Raw genomic sequence first — 19535 nt, forward strand, 5'->3', positions numbered from 1 at the left:
AGATTTCGGTCTCCACAAAAAAATAACCCTTTGTGGATCAGCTCTACCCAGGACCCAACTTGCACTAAAAACAGCAGGATGAAATCTACCCCTAACCTCATACTCTGTAACTGTGGTAGAAATTGCATCATTTAATAACACAGTAAGAAAGAGTAGGTCAAATTAATCCCTAGGGCACGAATTACACCAAGGTGGCTTTGGTTCACTGAACACATTTATTAGGTGTTATGGCTCTCTGAGCTCAGGTATTCCCAGTTGCTTCAGGAATCATGTCCCATAGATCACACGTCTCAGTATAAAATTTCCCGGATGCTCCAGACTGGCAGTTTCTATTGATGGGGAAAGGCCACCACATCTCTCTCTCTCTCTTCTCAGCAGGTACATGTTATTGTCCTGAATTACAGTCTCACACACACGCAGACACCATGGTGATCAGCAGGTATTGAATTCAAGACCTCAAGCACTGAGAGCCTTAGCCCCAACTCCTACCGCTTCAGCTAAAGGAGCGACCTCCTTGGTTGGAAAAAATAGGCAATTACATAGTCACCGAAGCCAGTGCTTTCCACTATGTCTCTGGGTTTTCATACAGGCTACAGTAAATGTCAAAAAGATTAATTTGCACTGTAAGCAAGACTTACCCCAAACCGACATGCCAGGGCACAGAGATCCCCTTGCCCAAAGATGGTAGAAAGATTGAGACTCCTTTAGTCTCACCCCTTTTTGAGCTTACAAATAATCTCTTCAGACTGAAATAATTTTCACCCTGATTCTCTTACAGCAGAGTCACAAGTCACTACTTGCTGCTCAGATAAGTGAACAGGAGTGTTCGTCTGTGGGGCATGATTAACCTGTGTGTCATTGTATTTACGCAGTGTCTATTTTATCACACAGCTGGAATGACCAGCTGTGAACATCTGGCTCTGTGGACTAAGCCCTTCCCTGAGCACGTACTGATGTCGATTGAGAAACTGATCACCATTTATCTTCACTTCCTTCACTTCCCCTGTAGTTACTGTCCTTTGTTCATGTTTCTTTCAGGCATCTCCTTGGGGTGCCAGCTGAAGACAAAATGGAGAGGTTTCCTAGGGGCTTATATAGTCTCTCTCTTGTGGATGAAATTTCAACTTTTCTGAACATGTTTACCTATCAAAAGAAGGAAAGAGCTTTACCAAGGGAGGGAGAAGAGTGACGGAAAAGGAGAGAGAAATAGTTTTAAGAGGAAGGGGGAAAACTCCCCCATCAATTCAGGGAATGTCTATACTAAGGCCATTACATTGAGTCAGCTATGGTGTGCAGCAGCGCCGTAGTGTAGATTATTTCCACATTGATGGAAGGGTTTTTCCTTCGATGTAGTTAATCCACGTCTCCGAGAGGCAATAGCTAGGGCAATGGAAGAATTACACTGAGGGTCAGTACAAGCTAACTGCCTCGCACAGGGTGTGAAAAATCCCCCCTCGCCCCCCCCCATACGACAGAGCTCGGTTGATCTATTTTTTAAGCATAAACCAGGCTGCAGAGAAGCTGCCGATGGAAAAGAACCAGTTGGGTAATCCAGTCCTATCTCCCTGCCAGGGCAGCAGATTCCCCTCCGGTTCTTTTTGTTCAGGCTAGTTGGAAATATTCCAGCTGTCCCAGCTTCCCAGTAGAGATTATTCTGCATTCTGATTGATCTCAGTATCTGGCCATGTATGTGTAGTGGGCACTGTGTGTGTGTGCATTTGTTGTGCAGTGGGCACTCTGTGTGTGCATGTGGTGGGGGGTACAGTGGAGCTGAATGTCAAGTCTAGGCAGGTGTGTGTCCATTGCCCTCCCCAGTGCTCAGGCTGGTGTCCCCCCTCCTCCCAGTGCAGGGCTCCTTGTGAGGTCAAAGAATCATAGGACTGGAAGGGACCTCGAGAGCTCATCTAGTCCAGTCCCCTGCGCTCATGGCAGGACTAGGTATTATCTAGACCATCCCTGACAGGTGTTTGTCCAACCTGCTCTTAAAAATCTCCAGTGCTGGAGATTCCACAACCTCCCTAGGCAATTTATTCCAGTTCTTAACTGCCCTGACAGTTAGGAAGTTTTTCCTAATGTCCAACCTAAACCGCCCTTGCTACAATTGAAGTCCATCGGTTCTTGTCCTATCCTCCTCCCAACACACATTGTTTTGCAGTTATATTCCTAAACTCTGTGTGATGGCTTGGGTCACAGAAACCCCTTTGGGACTGCCACCCGATGTGCTGAGACTACCTCTACCTCCGAGCCTGTTTTCCCTGCCAGATTGGGACTTCAGTACCTTCCCTTGTTTGGGCCAGACACGCTTGCCTGTTGCAAACACAGACCCAGGTCTGAAACACGTCCGCCACAAGCTGCAGGCTTAACTGAAAAAGATTAAGAAGTGCTCCTGTCTCCAGCACTCAGATGCCCAGCTCCCAATGGGGTCCAAACCTCTAATAAATCTGTTTTACTCTGTATAAAGGTGATACAGTTTAAACTCATAAATTGTTCACCCTCTATAACACTGATAGAGAGAGATGCACAGCTGTTTGCTCCCCCAGGTATTAATACATACTCTGTGTTAATTAATAAGTAAAAAGTGATTTTATTAAATACAAAAAGTAGGATTTAAGTGGTTCCAAGTAATAAAAGACAGAATAAAGTAAATTACCCAACAAAATAAAATAAAACACGCAAGTCTAAGCCTAACACAGTAAAAACTAAATGCAGGTAAATCTCATCCTCAGAGATATTCCAATAAACCTCTTTTATGGACTAGACTTCCTCCTAGTCTGGGTCCAGCAATCACTCACACCCCTGTAGTTACTGTCCTTTGTTCATGTTTCTTTCAGGCATCTTCTTGGGGTGCCAGCTGAAGACAAAATGGAGAGGTTTCCTAGGGGCTTATATAGTCTCTCTCTTGTGGATGGAAACCCCTTCCATCTCCTATGCAGAATCCAGCTCCAAGATGGAGTTTTGGAGTCACATGGGTAAGTCACTTGTCCATGCATGACTCAGTTCCTGACAGGCCGACGCCACATTCCCAGGAAAGCTCAGATGTGGATTGGCGTCTCTTAAAGTTCATTGTTAGCTTAAGTGTTTCTTGACTGGGCACTTACTGAAAATAGTCTTTTCTCAAGAATCTGACCAACTGCTTCACTGAGGCTACTTAAAATCAAACAAGTACCTACCCAATATTCATAACTTTGAATAGAAAAATGATATATGCAACCAAATAGGATGAATATATCCAGTAGATCATAACCTTTGCAGAGATATGTTACATGGCCTATCTGACATAAAACATATTCCAGTTATGTCATATTTACACGCATACGCATATTTCTATAAAGCATTATGGGGTGCAACATTACACTCTGTTTCACGGACTATAAGTTATAGGAAATAAGTAAAATTAACAAAAGAATTGGGAGGGAGCTGGCATGCTCGGAGTTTTTTTGTAGCAGCGTCTGCAGAAATGTTGCAGAGATCTTCAGTATTAATAACCTCCTTTTTTCAGCCTGCCCTGACCTTGGCATTGTCGTGGAAAAAGTCACCCACGCATTGATTTTAGTTCACAGACTCAAGCCTGAGGCCAGTTTATTGCAATACATACCAACGTGTTGGGGTAGCAGTCCGAAAACTACCACCCCTAGCACAGCACGCAGGCTGCTTTTATTCCGTCAAACCGCAAGCATGGTACAAATTATACGTCATTTGCGTGAAATAAGAGTTGGGGTCTGTCCCTTTTTCCCGATACTTCCCCTATCAATTTACGAGAATTATGTGAATATTGGGTGGAGGGCTTCTTGGTGGTTTCCGATATGGGCAGTACTTGGCACCAGTTGGGGTGTTTTTTCTCGGCAGGGTGCATGTTCTTCTTCCGGGGTTTTACCGGTATAGGGCATAGGGGTTCATTATAGGACGCCCAAAGGAGGTATATGATTGGTTAGCCTTGCAGTTGACTGGAATTACAGGAAAAGTTGGCCTTTTGCTAGAAGCAATTTCTTCATGTAAGCGGTTATTATGTTTCATAAATGAGTGGTTATTATGTTACTGAGGCCTTCCGCATTGCTCCCTCCCCCTCCCTCCTCTGGTCATAACCCTTGACTGAATTTGGCAGGGAGCTGTACAGCTTAGTCTTGTTCAGGCTTTGGCCTGTGCTGGCTTTTGTAAGGGAATTCAGTATATCGAGCCTCTATCAGAAGGCCTATGTTCGGGCCTTCGGTGTTATTTTGACTGACATAAGGGAGGCCTCCCAGGCCTATTTCTCCACAGCATTTTCACTTAGGACTACACCAAGCACCTCTGGGTCAGAGGAGGCAGAGAAGCCAGGAGGACGAGTTATGAGCATGACTCCTAGAGGAAGTAGGGGCATAGTGTTTCCTGGGTACAGACCTGGAGTGACAGACTTGGGAGTTTCTGAATAAGGAGATTGCTGGCTGTTGGTTGTTTCTACTGGTGTTCAGGGAAACAGGACTTTCCATATATTCTTTGTAACCCCTCCCCCACAGATTATACCAAAGAATATAGCTGACTTGTATCATCAATTTTTTCTCCTAATACAATCAACCCTGCAGTGCCTCACAGGTTGGCACCACTTAGGAGAAGGGGGCACCGACATGCCCCGGAGCACTGATAATACCAGCCAAGCCTGCACACCCGTGGGGGATAATTTCTGCTACCATAGTGAAGAAGGGAAGAGTCATCACTGGGCCTGCCATGGATCTCCTTGGGGATAAGTGATGACCACAATACCCTTGTGTTACCTCAAAGGGAAGTCAAGGTAACTCTAGATGTATAGTGGTCTAGGTATCGAGATGTAAAAAACAAGCCCCTTTTACTCAGAAGAGCAGATCCGCCCTCTGCCGTGTCTCTCACCGGTGTACTGGTGCACAGATCTCCCTCCCTCTTCCTTATGTGTAGTGCAAATAGTAAAAACTGACAATAGGTAAAGGTAAAAACAACAGGTAAGTGTATTGGGGGATAAATTTACAAATCAGGGAAGGGATAATTGTGATATAAGCAGTAACTAGATAAACAATAAAAAAAACCCAGTGAAACAGCAGCTTTAAAACAGGAGCATGAAACTCAGGCCCAAAACACAAATCACCTTGGCAATAACACACATAAACCCCCCACTGAGAGAACCCCATTTATCTCACTATGTTGTCAGCTCGTCTATGGCGGCGGTGAAGTCCAGGATCTTCACTCGTTGGGTAAGTGGAACCCGCAGAGGAGCAGCACTGGAGAGTCCCTCGATGTCTCAGGGTGGAAGAAGCTACCAAAACCCTCTGGTGATGCTGCACCCAGGAACAGGAGCAGGTAAGATAGAACGTCTTCTTCCCTTTCTCTTCACGTCAGGAATGGTGGTTCCTTCAATGATGCACTGGTGCTGAGAAGGCCTCAACCGCGCACGCACAGTCACTGGGATGGACTGCGCCACTTGTCAGTGAGTTCAGTCCCTTTATGCCTTTAGTGGTGGGAAAATATGGTACAGTCCCAAAAAAGGCGGGAAACAGTCTGAGGTAAAATTGCCCTTGGAGTTGCCAGTGGCGGGAAAAACCAGTTGGATCCAGTTATGACTGGGCCATGATAACAGTAAACAACAAGAGGGCGGTCATAAGATGGCAGTTCAAACTCCATCTTGGATTGCTGCTATATATATACAAATTACATATTGGATTTAATATATACATATTTTAATAGACTATAACACTAAAACAAATCACACCCAACATATCCCCTCCTTGGGGCCTTTTTACTTAACCAAGGATAAAAGGTCCCAAACAACCTTGATATAATGTAGAACGATAATAACAATAAGTATATATATGCATTGTTCTGTTCATATATTATATATATGAAGCTCATGCAGGTGACTCACAAGCAAGATAATAGGCAAACATCTACAGGGTATTTAAAACAGAGATGTTAAAGGGAATCTGCCTAGATCTCCTTTTATCTTTTCTGAGCTTACATAAGAAAACATTTAATATAACCACATATATAATTAAAAGAAACTGAGTAATCAAGAGTACCATGATTAGATGAAGCATAATAATCCAGGCTGCATGAGCTTCACCTGCATTAGTGGTGAAGATACCTTCCCACCAATGTAACTGAGTAGATTCATGCAGGCCCCACCTAAAATCAGGGCTTTATTAGGCAATTACCCCAGCAAAATTACAGCAGGCACCTGTTTCACATGTGTGAATATATGTGATGTGCTTCGAAATCACAGAGCTATTTGTATTGGGAAAGAAGAGGGGGGCATCTAATCTATCTCCCTCTGCTTTGTAGTGGGTTTGGTTTCGTTATGCAGTTGCAAGTATGAAGTGTGGGATTTCTATGGCTGAACCAAAGGGAGTTTTGCACACCCTCCTGATACTCTGCAGCCCTTTATGTCCCCTATGGGGTTGTTGAAGAAATTGTTGCCTGGTTTGTATCCATACATGTGGAGGAGAAAGGTGATTTCCATCCCAATGGCCTTTCTTTTAAGTTAAGGGAGCGACAAATAAAGTAAGAACAAGGGTAACATTTCCAAAAGAGAACATGGTGTCTGTGCGTCCTCTGTGAGAATCTGCACTGAACTGAATACAAAATAATATGAAAAGCTTGAGTTTTCTCTACTATATAAATGAACCAGAAAGAAAAAGTCATATCAGATACTAGATGTTTATACCACATGAGCAGGTTAGCTGTGAGTTCTTACTCTTCCTTCTGTGGGAAAGTACTATGGACTCTGAATAATAGGGATTCTGGGAATTGTACAGCTCGGGTTACGGTGAGTGAGAAATGGATAGAGCTGGGCCAATCGCTGCTTTTTGAGTTCATGGGTGGTTACAAAAAAATGAAAAACAAATTCAGTTCAATCTGAACCAAAACTGAGAATTCCCTAAATGTTTGGCAAACTGGAAAACATTGACAAAAATGTCCTGTGGGGTCGAAGGAAATATTTAGCATGACCAGAAATGGAACATTTCCTTTCCTTCCTGGATTCTTTTCGATGTAAAAGCAAAGACAATGTAGGGCCACACTGACAAAATGGATGGGAATGGAAGAGGCAGTAATGATGCTGTTTCCCTTGTAGACTTTAAACGAGTGATACAATCACTCCCGTGGGATGTGGGAGATCCAGGTCAATCCCACCTCTGTCTGACGGGAGAAGCCATTTGAAAGTGGGTCTCCCACATTGCCGGACAGTGCCCTGGCGACTGGGCTATGTTCTGTCCTGCTTCGTTCTCAGGACTGATCTACGCTACTGCTGTAAATTGATCTAAGTTACGCTACTTCAAGTTGACTAAGTTGGTCTGACTTACAGCGGTGTCCACACGGTGCTCTGTCACCGGGAGAGTTACGGAACTGAAGTAGTGTAACATAGATCATCCGACAGCGTTAGTGTAGCCCAGCCCTGAGATAGATCCACGATGGCACATAGTGTCTGAGTGAGGTGGAGTACAGACTACAACAGGTGAGAGGTCTCCCGTCGACTTAGCATGTCTTCCCCAGACCTGCTCTATCAACACCATTTCATCTATCGCAGTAGTCCCAATTTAGCCAGTAGTGTAGATATGGCCTCAGTCTCTCGTGTTGAAGCTGTTGCATTGTGGATAAAACACAGGAAGAATCAGAGGGCCAGAAAGAGAGAATGACTTTATAGACAAGTGGTTCGGGGCACCAACATGCTCAACTTCATGTCTCTGTTCCAATGGTTATTTAATTAGTTATCCACCGTAGGACAACTTTGAAAGGAGAGAATGAGAGCAACCCAGACTCGAATACCACATCACTCAGTGGCTGGGATGCTTTCTGGAAATACAGGAAACACAAGTGCACATCTTTGCCCAGCACTGGACAGAAGGGGGAAGATCTCCCACTTCACCTAACTATTGAGCTAAAAATTACAAAGAGAGGGAGCATCACCACCTCCTACTGGTGGCTGCTTTGCCATCGGCGCCTAAATCCAACTCCCACACAAACATTGTTTTGGGGCAAGGCTATTAGGAGACTTTGTAACACATTTGTGAATAGTTTCAGGTCAACCCCAATGGCATTGTTTTTTACAGTAAATTATTAATCCAGAAGAAATTCACCCATTTCTAGATACTTTTGTGTCCCAACCCTGGAAAATTACTTTAAAATATTTTAGGAGAGGTGACCAACATATGAAGTGGAATAGTCACCTCAGTTTCGTATCATATTGAAAAGACCTCACGGGTGAGACAGCGATCCAATCAAGCTGATTCTCTGCCCCTCTGTGTTCCATTTCCACAAAGAAAGAAACGGCAACAACATTAATTGCATGTGCTGTGCACACCTGTTGTCTTGGGAGCAAAGATGATGCAGGGATCAATCTCAAAGTCATCCCAGGAAGCAGCTCCAGACGTCTTAAGGGTAACATTGGTGTGGTTAGCAAACAGGGAAAGATTCAACTCTGATTTTATGCTTCTGATTTTACGGTTCTGAGCAGGTACAGCTTCCGTCTTCAACTCATTGTAAGTGAAGGGAGGGAAAACAAAGAGGTGTCACCAAGTCATGGGCAAACAAGTCAGTTTCAGAGCATTTCAGCCTTGAATTGAAATGACAGTGAGCCATTCATGGGAGGGAAAGGAAGGAATTATCCTGAGAGGAGAAATTTCAACTGTTCTGAACATATTTACCTATCAAAAGAAGGAAAGAGCTTTACCAAGGGACGGAGAAGAGTGATTGGAAAAGGAGAGAGAAATAACTTTAATAGGAAGGGGAAAACTCCCTCATCGATTCAGGGAATGTCTATACTAAGGCCATTACATTGACTCAGCTATGGTGTGCAGCAGTGTCGTAGTGTAGTTGCTTTCCACATTGCAGTAGCTAGATCAATGGAAGAATTACACTGAGGGTCAGTACAAGCTAACTCCCTCACACAGGGTGTGAAAAGTCCCTCCCCACCCCCGTACGACGGAGCTCTGTTGATCTAATTTTTAAGCATAAACCAGGCCTCAGAGAAGCTGCAGATGGAAAAGACCAGTTGGGAAATCTAGTTCTATCTCCCTGCCAGGGCAGCAGAATCCCCTTCACTTTTTTGTTCGGGCTAGTTGGAAATATTCCAGCTGTCCCAGCTTCCCAGTAGAGATTATTCTGCATTCTGATTGAGCTCAGTATCAGGCTGTGTGTGTATAGTGGGCACTCAGTCTATGTGTGTGTGTTTGGTGTGCAGTGGGCACTGTGTGTGGTGTGTGTAGTAGGCACTCTCTGTGTGTGTAGTGGGGACTCTGTTTGTGTGTGTGTTTATTGCGGCCTCTGTGTGTGCATGTGTTGGGGGGTACAGTGGAGCTGAATGTCAAGTGTAGGCAGGTGCGTGTCCCTTGCCTTGCCCAGTGCTCAGGCTGGCATCCCCCCTCCTCCCAGTGAAGGGCTCCTTGTGAGATCATAGAATCATAGGACTAGAAGGGACCTCGAGAGGTCGTCTAGTCCAGTCCCCTGCGCTCATGGCAGTTCTAAGTATTATCTAGACCATCCCTGACAGGTGTTTGTCCAACCTGCTCTTAAAAATCTCCAGTGCTGGAGATTCCACAACCTTCCTGGGCAAGTTATTCCAGTGCTTAGCCACCCTCACTGTTGGGATGTTTTTCCTAATGTCCAACCTAAAGCGACCTTGCTGCAATTGAAGTCCATTGTTTTTTTTCCTATCCTCTCCCCCCCCACCCCATTGTTTTGCAATTTTATTCCTAAATTCTGTATGATGGGTTCGGTAGCAGAAACCTCTTTGGGGCTGCCACCTGATGTGCTGAGGCTACCTCTGAGCCTGTTTTCCCTGTCAGCTTGGGACTTCAGTACCTTACCTTGTTTCAGCCAGACACACTTGTCGGATGCAAACACAAATCCAACTCTGAACCACGTCCTCCACAAGATACAAGCTTAACTGAAAACAACTTAAGAAGTGCTCCTGTCCCCAGCACTCAGATACCCAGCTCCCAGTGGAGTCCAAACCCCAAATAAATCCCTTTTACCTTGTATAAAGGTTATACAGGGTAAACCAATAAATTGTTCGCCCTCTATAACACCGATAGAGAGATATGCACAGCTGTTTGCCCTCCTCCCAAGTATTAATACATACTAGGGGTCAATTAATAAGTAAAAAGTGATTTTATTAAATACAAAAAGTAGGATTTAAGTGGTTCCAAGTAATAAGTGAATTACAAAACAAAATAAAATAAAACTTGCAAGTCTAAACCTAATAGAGTAAAAATTAAAGTCAGGTAAAACTCACATTCAGAGATGTTCCAATAAGCCTCTTTTACAGACTAGACTTCCTCCTAGTCTGGGTCCAGCAATCAGTCAAATCCCGGAAGTTACTGTCCTTTGTTCCAGTTTCTTTCAGGCATCTCCTTGGGGTGGAGAGGCTATCTTTTGTGCCAGCTGAAGACTAAATGGAGGGTTTCCCCAGGGGCTTATATAGTCTCTCTCTTGTGGGTGGAAATCCCTTCCCCTCTCCTATGCAGAATCCAGCTCCAAGATGGAGTTTTGGAATCACATGGGCAAGTCACATGTCCTTACATGACTCAGTTCCTTACAAGCCGATGCCACATTCCCAGGAAAACTCAGATGTTGTTTGGCATCTCTCAAAGCTCATTGTTAGCTTAAGTGTTTCTTGATTTGGCACTTACTGAGAATAGTCTTTTAGCTGGAAGCTAACCAAATGCTTAGCTGAGGCTACTTAAAATCAAACAAGTACATAGTGAATATTCATGACTTCAAATACAAAAAAGATACATGCATACAAAAAGGATGAATATATCCAGTTGATCGTAACCTTTGCAGAGATATGTTACATGGCCTATCTAGCATAAAAAATATTCTAGTTATGTCATATTTACACTCATAAGCATATTTCTATAAAGCATTATGGGGTGCAACGTCACACTCTGATTCACAGACTATAAGTTATAGGAAATAAATAAAATTAACAAAAGAATTGGGAGGGAACTGACATGCTCGGAGATATTTTGTAGAAGCATCTGCAGAGATGCTGCAGAAATCTTCAGTATTAACCACCAGTTTGGGGAATATCCTCCTTTTTGCAGCCTGCCCTGACCTTGGCATTTTCAGTGAGGACTGCCCCAGGCACCACCGGGTCACAGGAGGCAGAGAAGCCAGGAGGAGCTCTTACGAACATGACTCCTAGAGGAAGTAGGGGCATAGTGTTTGCTGGGCACAGAACTGGAGTGAAAGACTTGGGAGTTTCTGAATACAGAGATTGCTGGCTGTTGGTTGTTTCTACTGGTGTTCAGGGAAGCAGGACTTTGAGTCTATTCTTTGTAACCCCTCCCCCATGGATTATACCAAAGAACAGAGCTGACTTGTATCATCAATTTTTCCTCCGAATACAATCAACCCGGCAATGCCTCACAGGTTGGCACCACTTAGGAGAAGGGGGCACCGACATGCCCCGGAGCACTGATAATACCAGCAGAACCTGCACACCCTTGGGGGATAATTTCTGCTACCATAGTGAAGAATGGAAAAGTCATCACTGGGCCTGCCTTGGATCTCCTTGTGCGGAGGTGATGACCACAATGTCCTTGTGCATCTGCAGCCATGGATCAGTGCATGGGCCCATCCCTGAAGGGACCTCACCCTTTCATGTCAATCGAACACTACTGTCAGTCAGCACCACACCTTTGCTGTTACTGGGATAGTTTCTAGGTTGGTGGCTGTGACATACCAGGGTCCAACCCAGACTAATCAGCAGCTGTGTCACACCTGCCTGCAACCTTGCAACGCCTTGCTGAAGTGGCTTCCACCTGGGTCACTCACAAGCAACTGTCTAGCAGGCAAACCACGCCCTGAGCATGTGTGTGAAACTGCAGCCTGGCCAGGAATAGTTGGGTTACACTCAGGCTCTCACCACCCTTGGTTATACTGCAGGGTGACCCCAACACACTCCCCAGTCTTCTATTTCCCTCCCGAAATGTATGTCCTGTGCTGCCCAGTCCTCTCCTGGACAATACAAGTTACAGTGTCCGTTATTTCTTTAATAGCACTAATATGTATGCAACTTAGCTTCTCAGACACTTCTATTTAAACACACTGGATTAGATACAGCAAAGTTTACTGACTACAAAGTTAGATTTTAAGTGGGTGGAAATAATGAGGCATAGAAGTCAGACATGGTTACAAGAAAAATAAAACTAGAGTGCAACTTGTGCCTAAGTTAACAAATGATGTGAAATTCAAAGCAAAAGTTTCCTCACCACATGCTTTCAGCAGTCTTACTGACCAAACTTCTTAGGTCAGGACCCATCCCCCAGTCCAATGGCTGCTTCATTTATCCCTTCAGAGGCAGTGAATCAATGGGGAGAGAGAGAGAGACAGAGAGAGAGTGGTGCCTTAGGATGTCTGCCCCTTCTTTTTATAGTCCTATCCCCCCTTTGAGAAACATTTCCACCTGGTTACCAGAAGACAAAACCTCTATGTAGAAGGATGTTCCCTGCTGCTTTTTCCTCACCTTTTTGGGCTTCCTTTGTTTCCCTTCCTGCTTGATGAGTCTTGTTACTGTTTAGATACAAAATTAAGCAGAGACCACATTTATTTGGTTAAGACAGACCAGTTTGCCAGCCTGAGTTTGGAACATGTATTAATAACATGATACAGTGTCATCTTATAACATCATATACATTATCAAAAAAATTGTATTAATATTTGCGATGAGATTTATTTAGTTGACTCATAGATTTATTTAGCATCTTAAAGCAGAGCTCTGTGTGCAGATAATAGGCATGCAAGAGGGATAGTTTTGTGAACTGCAGAAGTCCGGAGCATGCTGTGGTCTTCTCCTGAGCTCCTCTGCTCATCATGTGGTCTCCATCAAGCACAATGAGTGAACCTATCTTTGCTACTTTGGGGGATAACTTAGTAAGGGAAGGAAAAAAGGATACCATGGTGATTGGCATGCTTTAAATAGCTAGATAATCTAGAGTACTCTTACATGTCTTATAGGTTTTACATTCCACCTATTGGGCCCAAGAGAATGAGGTGATTCTGAATCCAGGAATGACTCAGAAGATATAAGCTACAGCTGCAAACAATTAGTACGTTTCACCTATATCTAACTTTCTTTCCCTTTGAATCCAAATTTGTTGCTAAGGCTGGTTGAACGTTTTTCTTGGGAAATTTTTTTGATGGGAAACTGGATTTTCAATTCAACTCTTTTTTCCATAGAATTATTTTTTCCCTGGAAATTATCAGCTTTCTATCAAAAAAACCAAACTCCCCTCCTCCCTAAACCATGGCTGTGGGACTCTGGTGAAGTTCCAGGGCAGTTCAGAAAGAGGAGAGACCATCATGCATCATGGGAGGATGTAGTCCAGCCTGGGAGCATGGAACATGGAAGAGATTGGTGCTGTGCAGTATATGAGGCACCCCCTGGTATTTCCGAGTCGAAATATTAAGTTCTTAGGAAAAGAATTCAGTCTCCACACACACACACACACAAAAACCCTTTGTGGCTCAGTTCTACCCAACTTGCACTGAAAACAGCAGGATGAAATATACCCGTAACCTCATACTCTGTAACTCTGGTAGAAATTGCATCATTGAATAATGCAGTAGGAAAGAGTAGGTCAAATTAATCCCCAGGGCACCAATTACACCGAGAGTGTCTTTGCTTCACTGAATGCCTTAATTCAGTGTTATGGCAATCTGAGCTCAGGTATTCCCAGATGCTTCAGGAATCATGTCCCATAGATCACACATCTCAGTATAAAATTTCCCGAATGCTCCAAATTGGCAGTTTCTGTCATTGGAGAAATGCCACCACATCTCTCTCTTTCTTCTCAGCAGGTACGTGGTATTGTCCTGAATTACAGTCACACACACGCGGAGACTATGGGGATCAGCTGGTATTAAATTCAAGACCTCCAGCACTTAAAGCCTCAGCCCCAACTCCTACCCCTTCAAATAAAGGAGCAACCTCCTTAGTTGGAAAAATTACATGGTCACTGAAGCCAGTGCTTTCCATTATGTCTCTGGGTTTTCATACAGGCTAAAGTAAATGCCAAAAAGCTTAATTAGCACAATAAGCAACTTTACCCCAAACCGACATGCCAAGCCACAGAGCTCCCCTTGCCCAAAGATGGTAGAAAGATTGACACTCCTTTACTCTCACCCCTTTTTGAGCTTACAAATAATCTCTTCAGACTGATTCTCTCGCAGCAGAGTCACAAGTCACTGTTTTCTGTTTGGATTAGTGAACAGGAGTGTTTGTGTGTGGGGCATGATTAACCTGCGGGTTATTGTATTTGCACAGTGTGTGCATCTTATCGAACACCTGGAATGACCAGCTGTGAACATCTGTCTCTGTGAACTAAGCCCTTCCCTGAGCGGGTACTGATGTGCATTAAGAAACTAATCTCTGTTTATTTTCACTCACTTCATTAAGGAGAAGGGACATGTTTTTCGCACCATCCACCTGACCACATCTCTGTAGCTGTCTGATCTCTGTTCAGAGGAGATGGAAAAGGGAAATCACACGGAGGCAACTGAGTTCATTCTCTCAGGATTGACAGATCGTCCAGAGCTGCAGATTCCCCTGTTTGGGGTGTTCCTACTGATTTATGTTGTCACCCTGGTAGGGAATGGGGGGATGATCTTGTTAATCATGAGTGATCCACAGCTCCAGACCCCCATGTACTTTTTCCTCAGTATTTTGTCTTTCTGTGACCTTTTCTTTTCCTCTACAATTTCCCCTAAGATGCTGTTGAATTTCTTAGCCGAGAGGAAAAGCATTTCTAAAACTGCCTGCGCTGTGCAAATGTCTCTCTCTATCGCTTTTGCAGATGCTGAGAGCCTCTTGCTGGCCCTGATGGCATATGACCGTTATGTGGCCATCTGTAAGCCGCTGCTCTATACAGTCACCATGTCCAGGCAGCTTTGTAACCAGCTGGTGGCTGGGGCGTTCGCTGTGGGGATTGTGGATTCAATGATATACACGTGTTTTATATTTCGGCTGTCATTCTGCAGCTCCAACATCATCAATCATTTCTTCTGTGACATCCCCCCACTCTTGGCGCTCTCCTGTTCTGATACCCGCATCAATGAGATTGTGATGTTTATTTTCACATGCTGCTTTACAGTGGGCACTTTTGTGACTGTCATCCTCTCCTATGTCTATATCATCTCCACCATCCTGCAGATCCGCTCCGCCAAGAGCCGACACAAAGCCTTCTCCACCTGCTCTTTCCACTTGACTGTTGTGGTCCTGTTTTATGGCACCCAATTCTTCATCTATTTATGTCCCTCCTCCAGCTATTCCATAGAGAGAGACAGAGTGGCCTCAGTGTTTTACACGCTGGTGATCCCCATGTTGAACCCCCTCATCTACAGCCTGAGGAACACGGAGGTGAAGGACGCCCTGAGGAGAGCAATGAATAAACTCCTAACCAATTCTTGACTCTGTTTAACTCAGTACTGGTTTAGTGATGGGGAGTGGAAACAGGTGAATTAATTTCCCATCCCATTGCAATGTAATTTCACAGAGCCCTTGAGAGTATTGTTCATTATTGTATTGTTATTATTATTAATCTGCTTGTATTCCAACACGGCCTGCAGGCCCCACCTAAAATCAGGGCTTTATTAGGCAATTACCCCAGCAAAATTACAGCAGGCACCTGTTTCACATGTGTGAATATATGTGATGTGCTTCGAAATCACAGAGCTATTTGTATTGGGAAAGAAGAGGGGGGCATCTAATCTATCTCCCTCTGCTTTGTAGTGGGTTTGGTTTCGTTATGCAGTTGCAAGTATGAAGTGTGGGATTTCTATGGCTGAACCAAAGGGAGTTTTGCACACCCTCCTGATACTCTGCAGCCCTTTATGTTCCCTATGGGGTTGTTGAAGAAATTGTTGCCTGGTTTGTATCCGTGCTTATAGAGGAGAAAGGTAATTTCCATCCCAATGGCCTTTCTTTTAAGTTAAGGGAGCAATAAATAAAGTAAGAACAAGGGTAACATTTCCAAAAGAGAACATGGTGTCTGTGCGTCCTCTGTGAGAATCTGCACTGAACTGAATACAAAATAATATGAAAAGTTTGAGTTTTCTCTACCATATAAATGAACCAGAAAGAAAAAGTCATATCAGATACTAGATGTTTATACCACATGAGCAGGTTAGCTGTGAGTTCTTACTCTTCATTCTGTGGGAAAGTACTATGGACTCTGAAGAACAGGAATTCTGGGAATTGTACAGCTCGGGTTACGGTGAGTGAGAAATGGATAGAGCTGGGCCAATAGCTGATTTTTGAGTTCATGGGTGGTTACAAAAAATCGAAAAACAAATTCAGTTCAATCTGAACCCAAACTGAGAATTCCCTAAATGTTTGGCAAACTGGAAAACATTGACAAAAATGTCCTGTGGGGTCGAAGGAAATATTTAGCATGACCAGAAATGGAACATTTCCTTTCCTTCCTGGATTCTTTCGATGTAAAAGCAAAGACAATGTAGGGCCACACTGACAAATTGGATGGGAATGGAAGAGGCAGTAATGATGCTGTTTCCCTTGTAGACTTTAAATGAGTAATAAGATCACTCCCGTGGGATGTGGGAGATCCAGGTCAATCCCCCCTCTGTCTGATGGGAGAAGCCATTTGAAAGTGGGTCTCCCACATTGCCGGACAGTACCCTGACGACTGGGCTATGTTCTGTCCTGCATCGTTCTCAGGACTGATCTACGCTACTGCTGTAAATTGATCTAAGTTACGCTACTTCAAGTTGACTAAGTTGGTCTGACTTACAGCGGTGTCCACACGGTGCTCTGTCACCGGGAGAGTTACGGAACTGAAGTAGTGTAACATAGATCATCCGACAGCGTTAGTGTAGCCCAGCCCTGAGAAAGATCCATTATGGAACATAGTGTCTAAGGGAGGTGGAGTACAGACTACAACAGGTGAGAGGTCTCCCACCCTTGGTTATACTGCAGGGTGACCCCAACACATTCCTCAGTCTTCGATTTCCTCCCGAAATGTACGTCCTGTGCTGCCCAGTCCTCTCCTGGACAATACAAGTTACATTGTCCATTATTTCTGTAACAGCACTAACATGCATGCAGCTTAGCTTTTCAGACTCTTCTATTTAAACACACCGGATTAGATAAAACAATAAAACAAAGTTTATTGACTACACAGATAGATTTTAAGTGAGTATAAATAAGGAGGCATAGAAGTCAGACATGGTTACAAGAAAAATAAAGCTACAATGCAACTTGTGCCTAAGTTAACAAATGATGTGAAATTCAAAGCAAAAGATTTCTCACCACATGCTTTCAGCAGTCTTACTGACCAAACTTCTTAGGTCAGCACCCCTCCTCCAGTCCAATGGCTGCTTCCTTTATCCCTTCAGATGCAGTGAATCAATGGGGAGAAAGAGAGAGAGTGGTGCTTTGGGATGTCTGCCCCTTCTTTTTATAATCCTATCCCCCCTTTGAGAAACATTTCCACCTGGTTTCTGCAAGACAAAAACTCTAGGTAGAAGGATGTTCCCTGCTGTGTTTTCCTCACCTTTTTGGGCTTCCTTTGTTTCCCTTCCTGCTTGATGAGTCTGGTTACTGTTTAGATAAAAAATTAAGCAGTGCACACATTTCTTTGTTTAAGATAGACCAGTTTGCCAGCCTCAGTTTGGAACATGTATTAATAACATGATACAGTGTCATCTTATAACTTCACATACATTATAAAAATATATATATAATAATATTTGCGATGAGAGCATAACTATTTCTAGTTGACTCATAGATTTATTTAGCATCTTAAACCTGAGCTCTGAGTGCAGATAATAGGCGTGCAAGAGGGATAGTTTTGTGAACTGCAGAAGTCCGGAGCATGCTGTGGTCTCCTCCTGAGCTCCTCTGGTCATCATGTGGTCTCCATCAAGCAAAATGAGTGAACCTATCTTTCCTACTTTGCAAGGGAACGGCAAAGCATACCATGGTGATTGGCATGCTATAAATAGCTAGATAATCTGGAGTATTCTTACATGTTTTACAGGTTTTACATTCCACCTATTAGGGCCGGGACAATGAAGTGATTCTGAAACCAGGAATGACTGAGAAGATATCAGCTACAGCTGCAAACAATTAGTATGTTTCACCTGTATCTAACTTTCTCTTTCTTTGATTCTAAATTTGTTACTGAGCCTGGGTGAAAATTTTTCTTGGGAAGTTTTTTTGATGGGAAATTCTATTTTCCATTCAAATATTTTTGCCATGAAATTATATTTTCCCTGGAAATTATAAGATTTCAATCAACATACCAAACTCCCCTGCTCCCTAAACCAGGCTGTGGGACTCTGGTGATGTTCCAGGGCAGTTCAGCAAGAGCAGAGACCATCATTCATCATGGGGGGATGTAGTGGAGCCTGGGAGCCTCGCCCATGGAAGAGATTGGTGGTGTGTGGTATCAGATGCACCCCTGTGGTACTTCCGTGTTGAAATATTAACTTTTTAGCAAAAAGATTTTGGTCTCCACAAAAAAAAACAACCCTTTGTGGACCAGCTCTGGAGAGTACCCAGCTTGCAGTGAAAACAGCAGTATGTAATATACCCCTAACCTCATACTCTGTAACTGTGGTAGAAATTGCATCATTTAATAACACAGTAGGACAGAGTGGGCTGAATTAATCCCCAGGGCATGAGTTACACCGAGGGTGGCTTTGATTCATTGAACGCATTAATTAGGTGTTATGGCTCTCTGAGCTCAGGTATTATAGAATCATAGAATCATAGAATATCAGGGTTGGAAGGGACCTCAGGAGGTATCTAGTCCAACCTCCTGCTCAAAGCAGGACCTAATCCCCATCTAAATCATCCCAGCCAGGGCTTTGTCAAGCCTGACCTTAAAAACCTCAAAGGAAGGAGATTCTACCACCTCCCTAGGTAACCCATTCCAGGGTAATAATCAAGTGATCCATCCCATCGCCCATCCCTCTCTCAACGTGACTGATTTTCCATTGCCTTGCAGCTTGTATAGTCTTGTACACCTTTGAATCATAAGGCCCTGATCCAAAGCCCACTGAAGTCAGTGGAAAGATTCCTATTTAATTCAGCGGAGTTTGAATCAGCCGCTCATATTTCACAGTTGTTAGTGACATCACAAGCTCAGCGGCCCAGAATCAAGCACGTTGGAACTACAGCTGGTAAAAACAGAAATGTAAAACAATTTGATTCAAAATTTCAAAGTTTGGGTTTGTAGGTTTCAATACACAATTGTTTTAAATGTTTGGCAAGGTATTTTTCTTTTAGCTTTTTCAGTTGTCCTGCTTTCCTCTTTTCTTCAGCCCGCTTCTGACATTAAAAAGGAAAGGCAAAGGGGGTGGGGGGAAGGGGGAAAAAAGAAGAAACCAGGAAAACACTTAAACAAAAAATATTGGCAAGCAATTCTGAAAAAAGATATCATGGGACATTTTGAAAGTGGACACATTTGTTGTGAAAATTATCAGTTTAGGAATATAAAATTGGCTATTTTTGACTAAAAAAGCTTTTTGTCTTTAAAAATGTCTGCCACCTCTAATGGCAAACATTTCCC

At 43.6% G+C, this 19535-nt stretch overlaps 1 protein-coding gene and 1 pseudogene across 1 annotated transcript; one reads left to right on the forward strand and one right to left on the reverse strand.

The window, feature by feature from the left end:
• The window catches only part of LOC135877972 (up-regulator of cell proliferation-like), a 778396-nt pseudogene that overhangs the window by 498170 nt on the left and 260691 nt on the right, over positions 1-19535 (reverse strand).
• LOC135877442 (olfactory receptor 5AR1-like) lies at positions 14474-15412 on the forward strand. The gene has a single exon (XM_065402876.1). It carries the CDS (start codon positions 14474-14476, stop codon positions 15410-15412), a length of 939 nt encoding a protein of 312 aa, XP_065258948.1.

The sequence above is a fragment of the Emys orbicularis genome, chromosome 4 (genome assembly GCF_028017835.1).
Source record: "Emys orbicularis isolate rEmyOrb1 chromosome 4, rEmyOrb1.hap1, whole genome shotgun sequence".
NCBI lineage: Eukaryota > Metazoa > Chordata > Testudines > Emydidae > Emys > Emys orbicularis.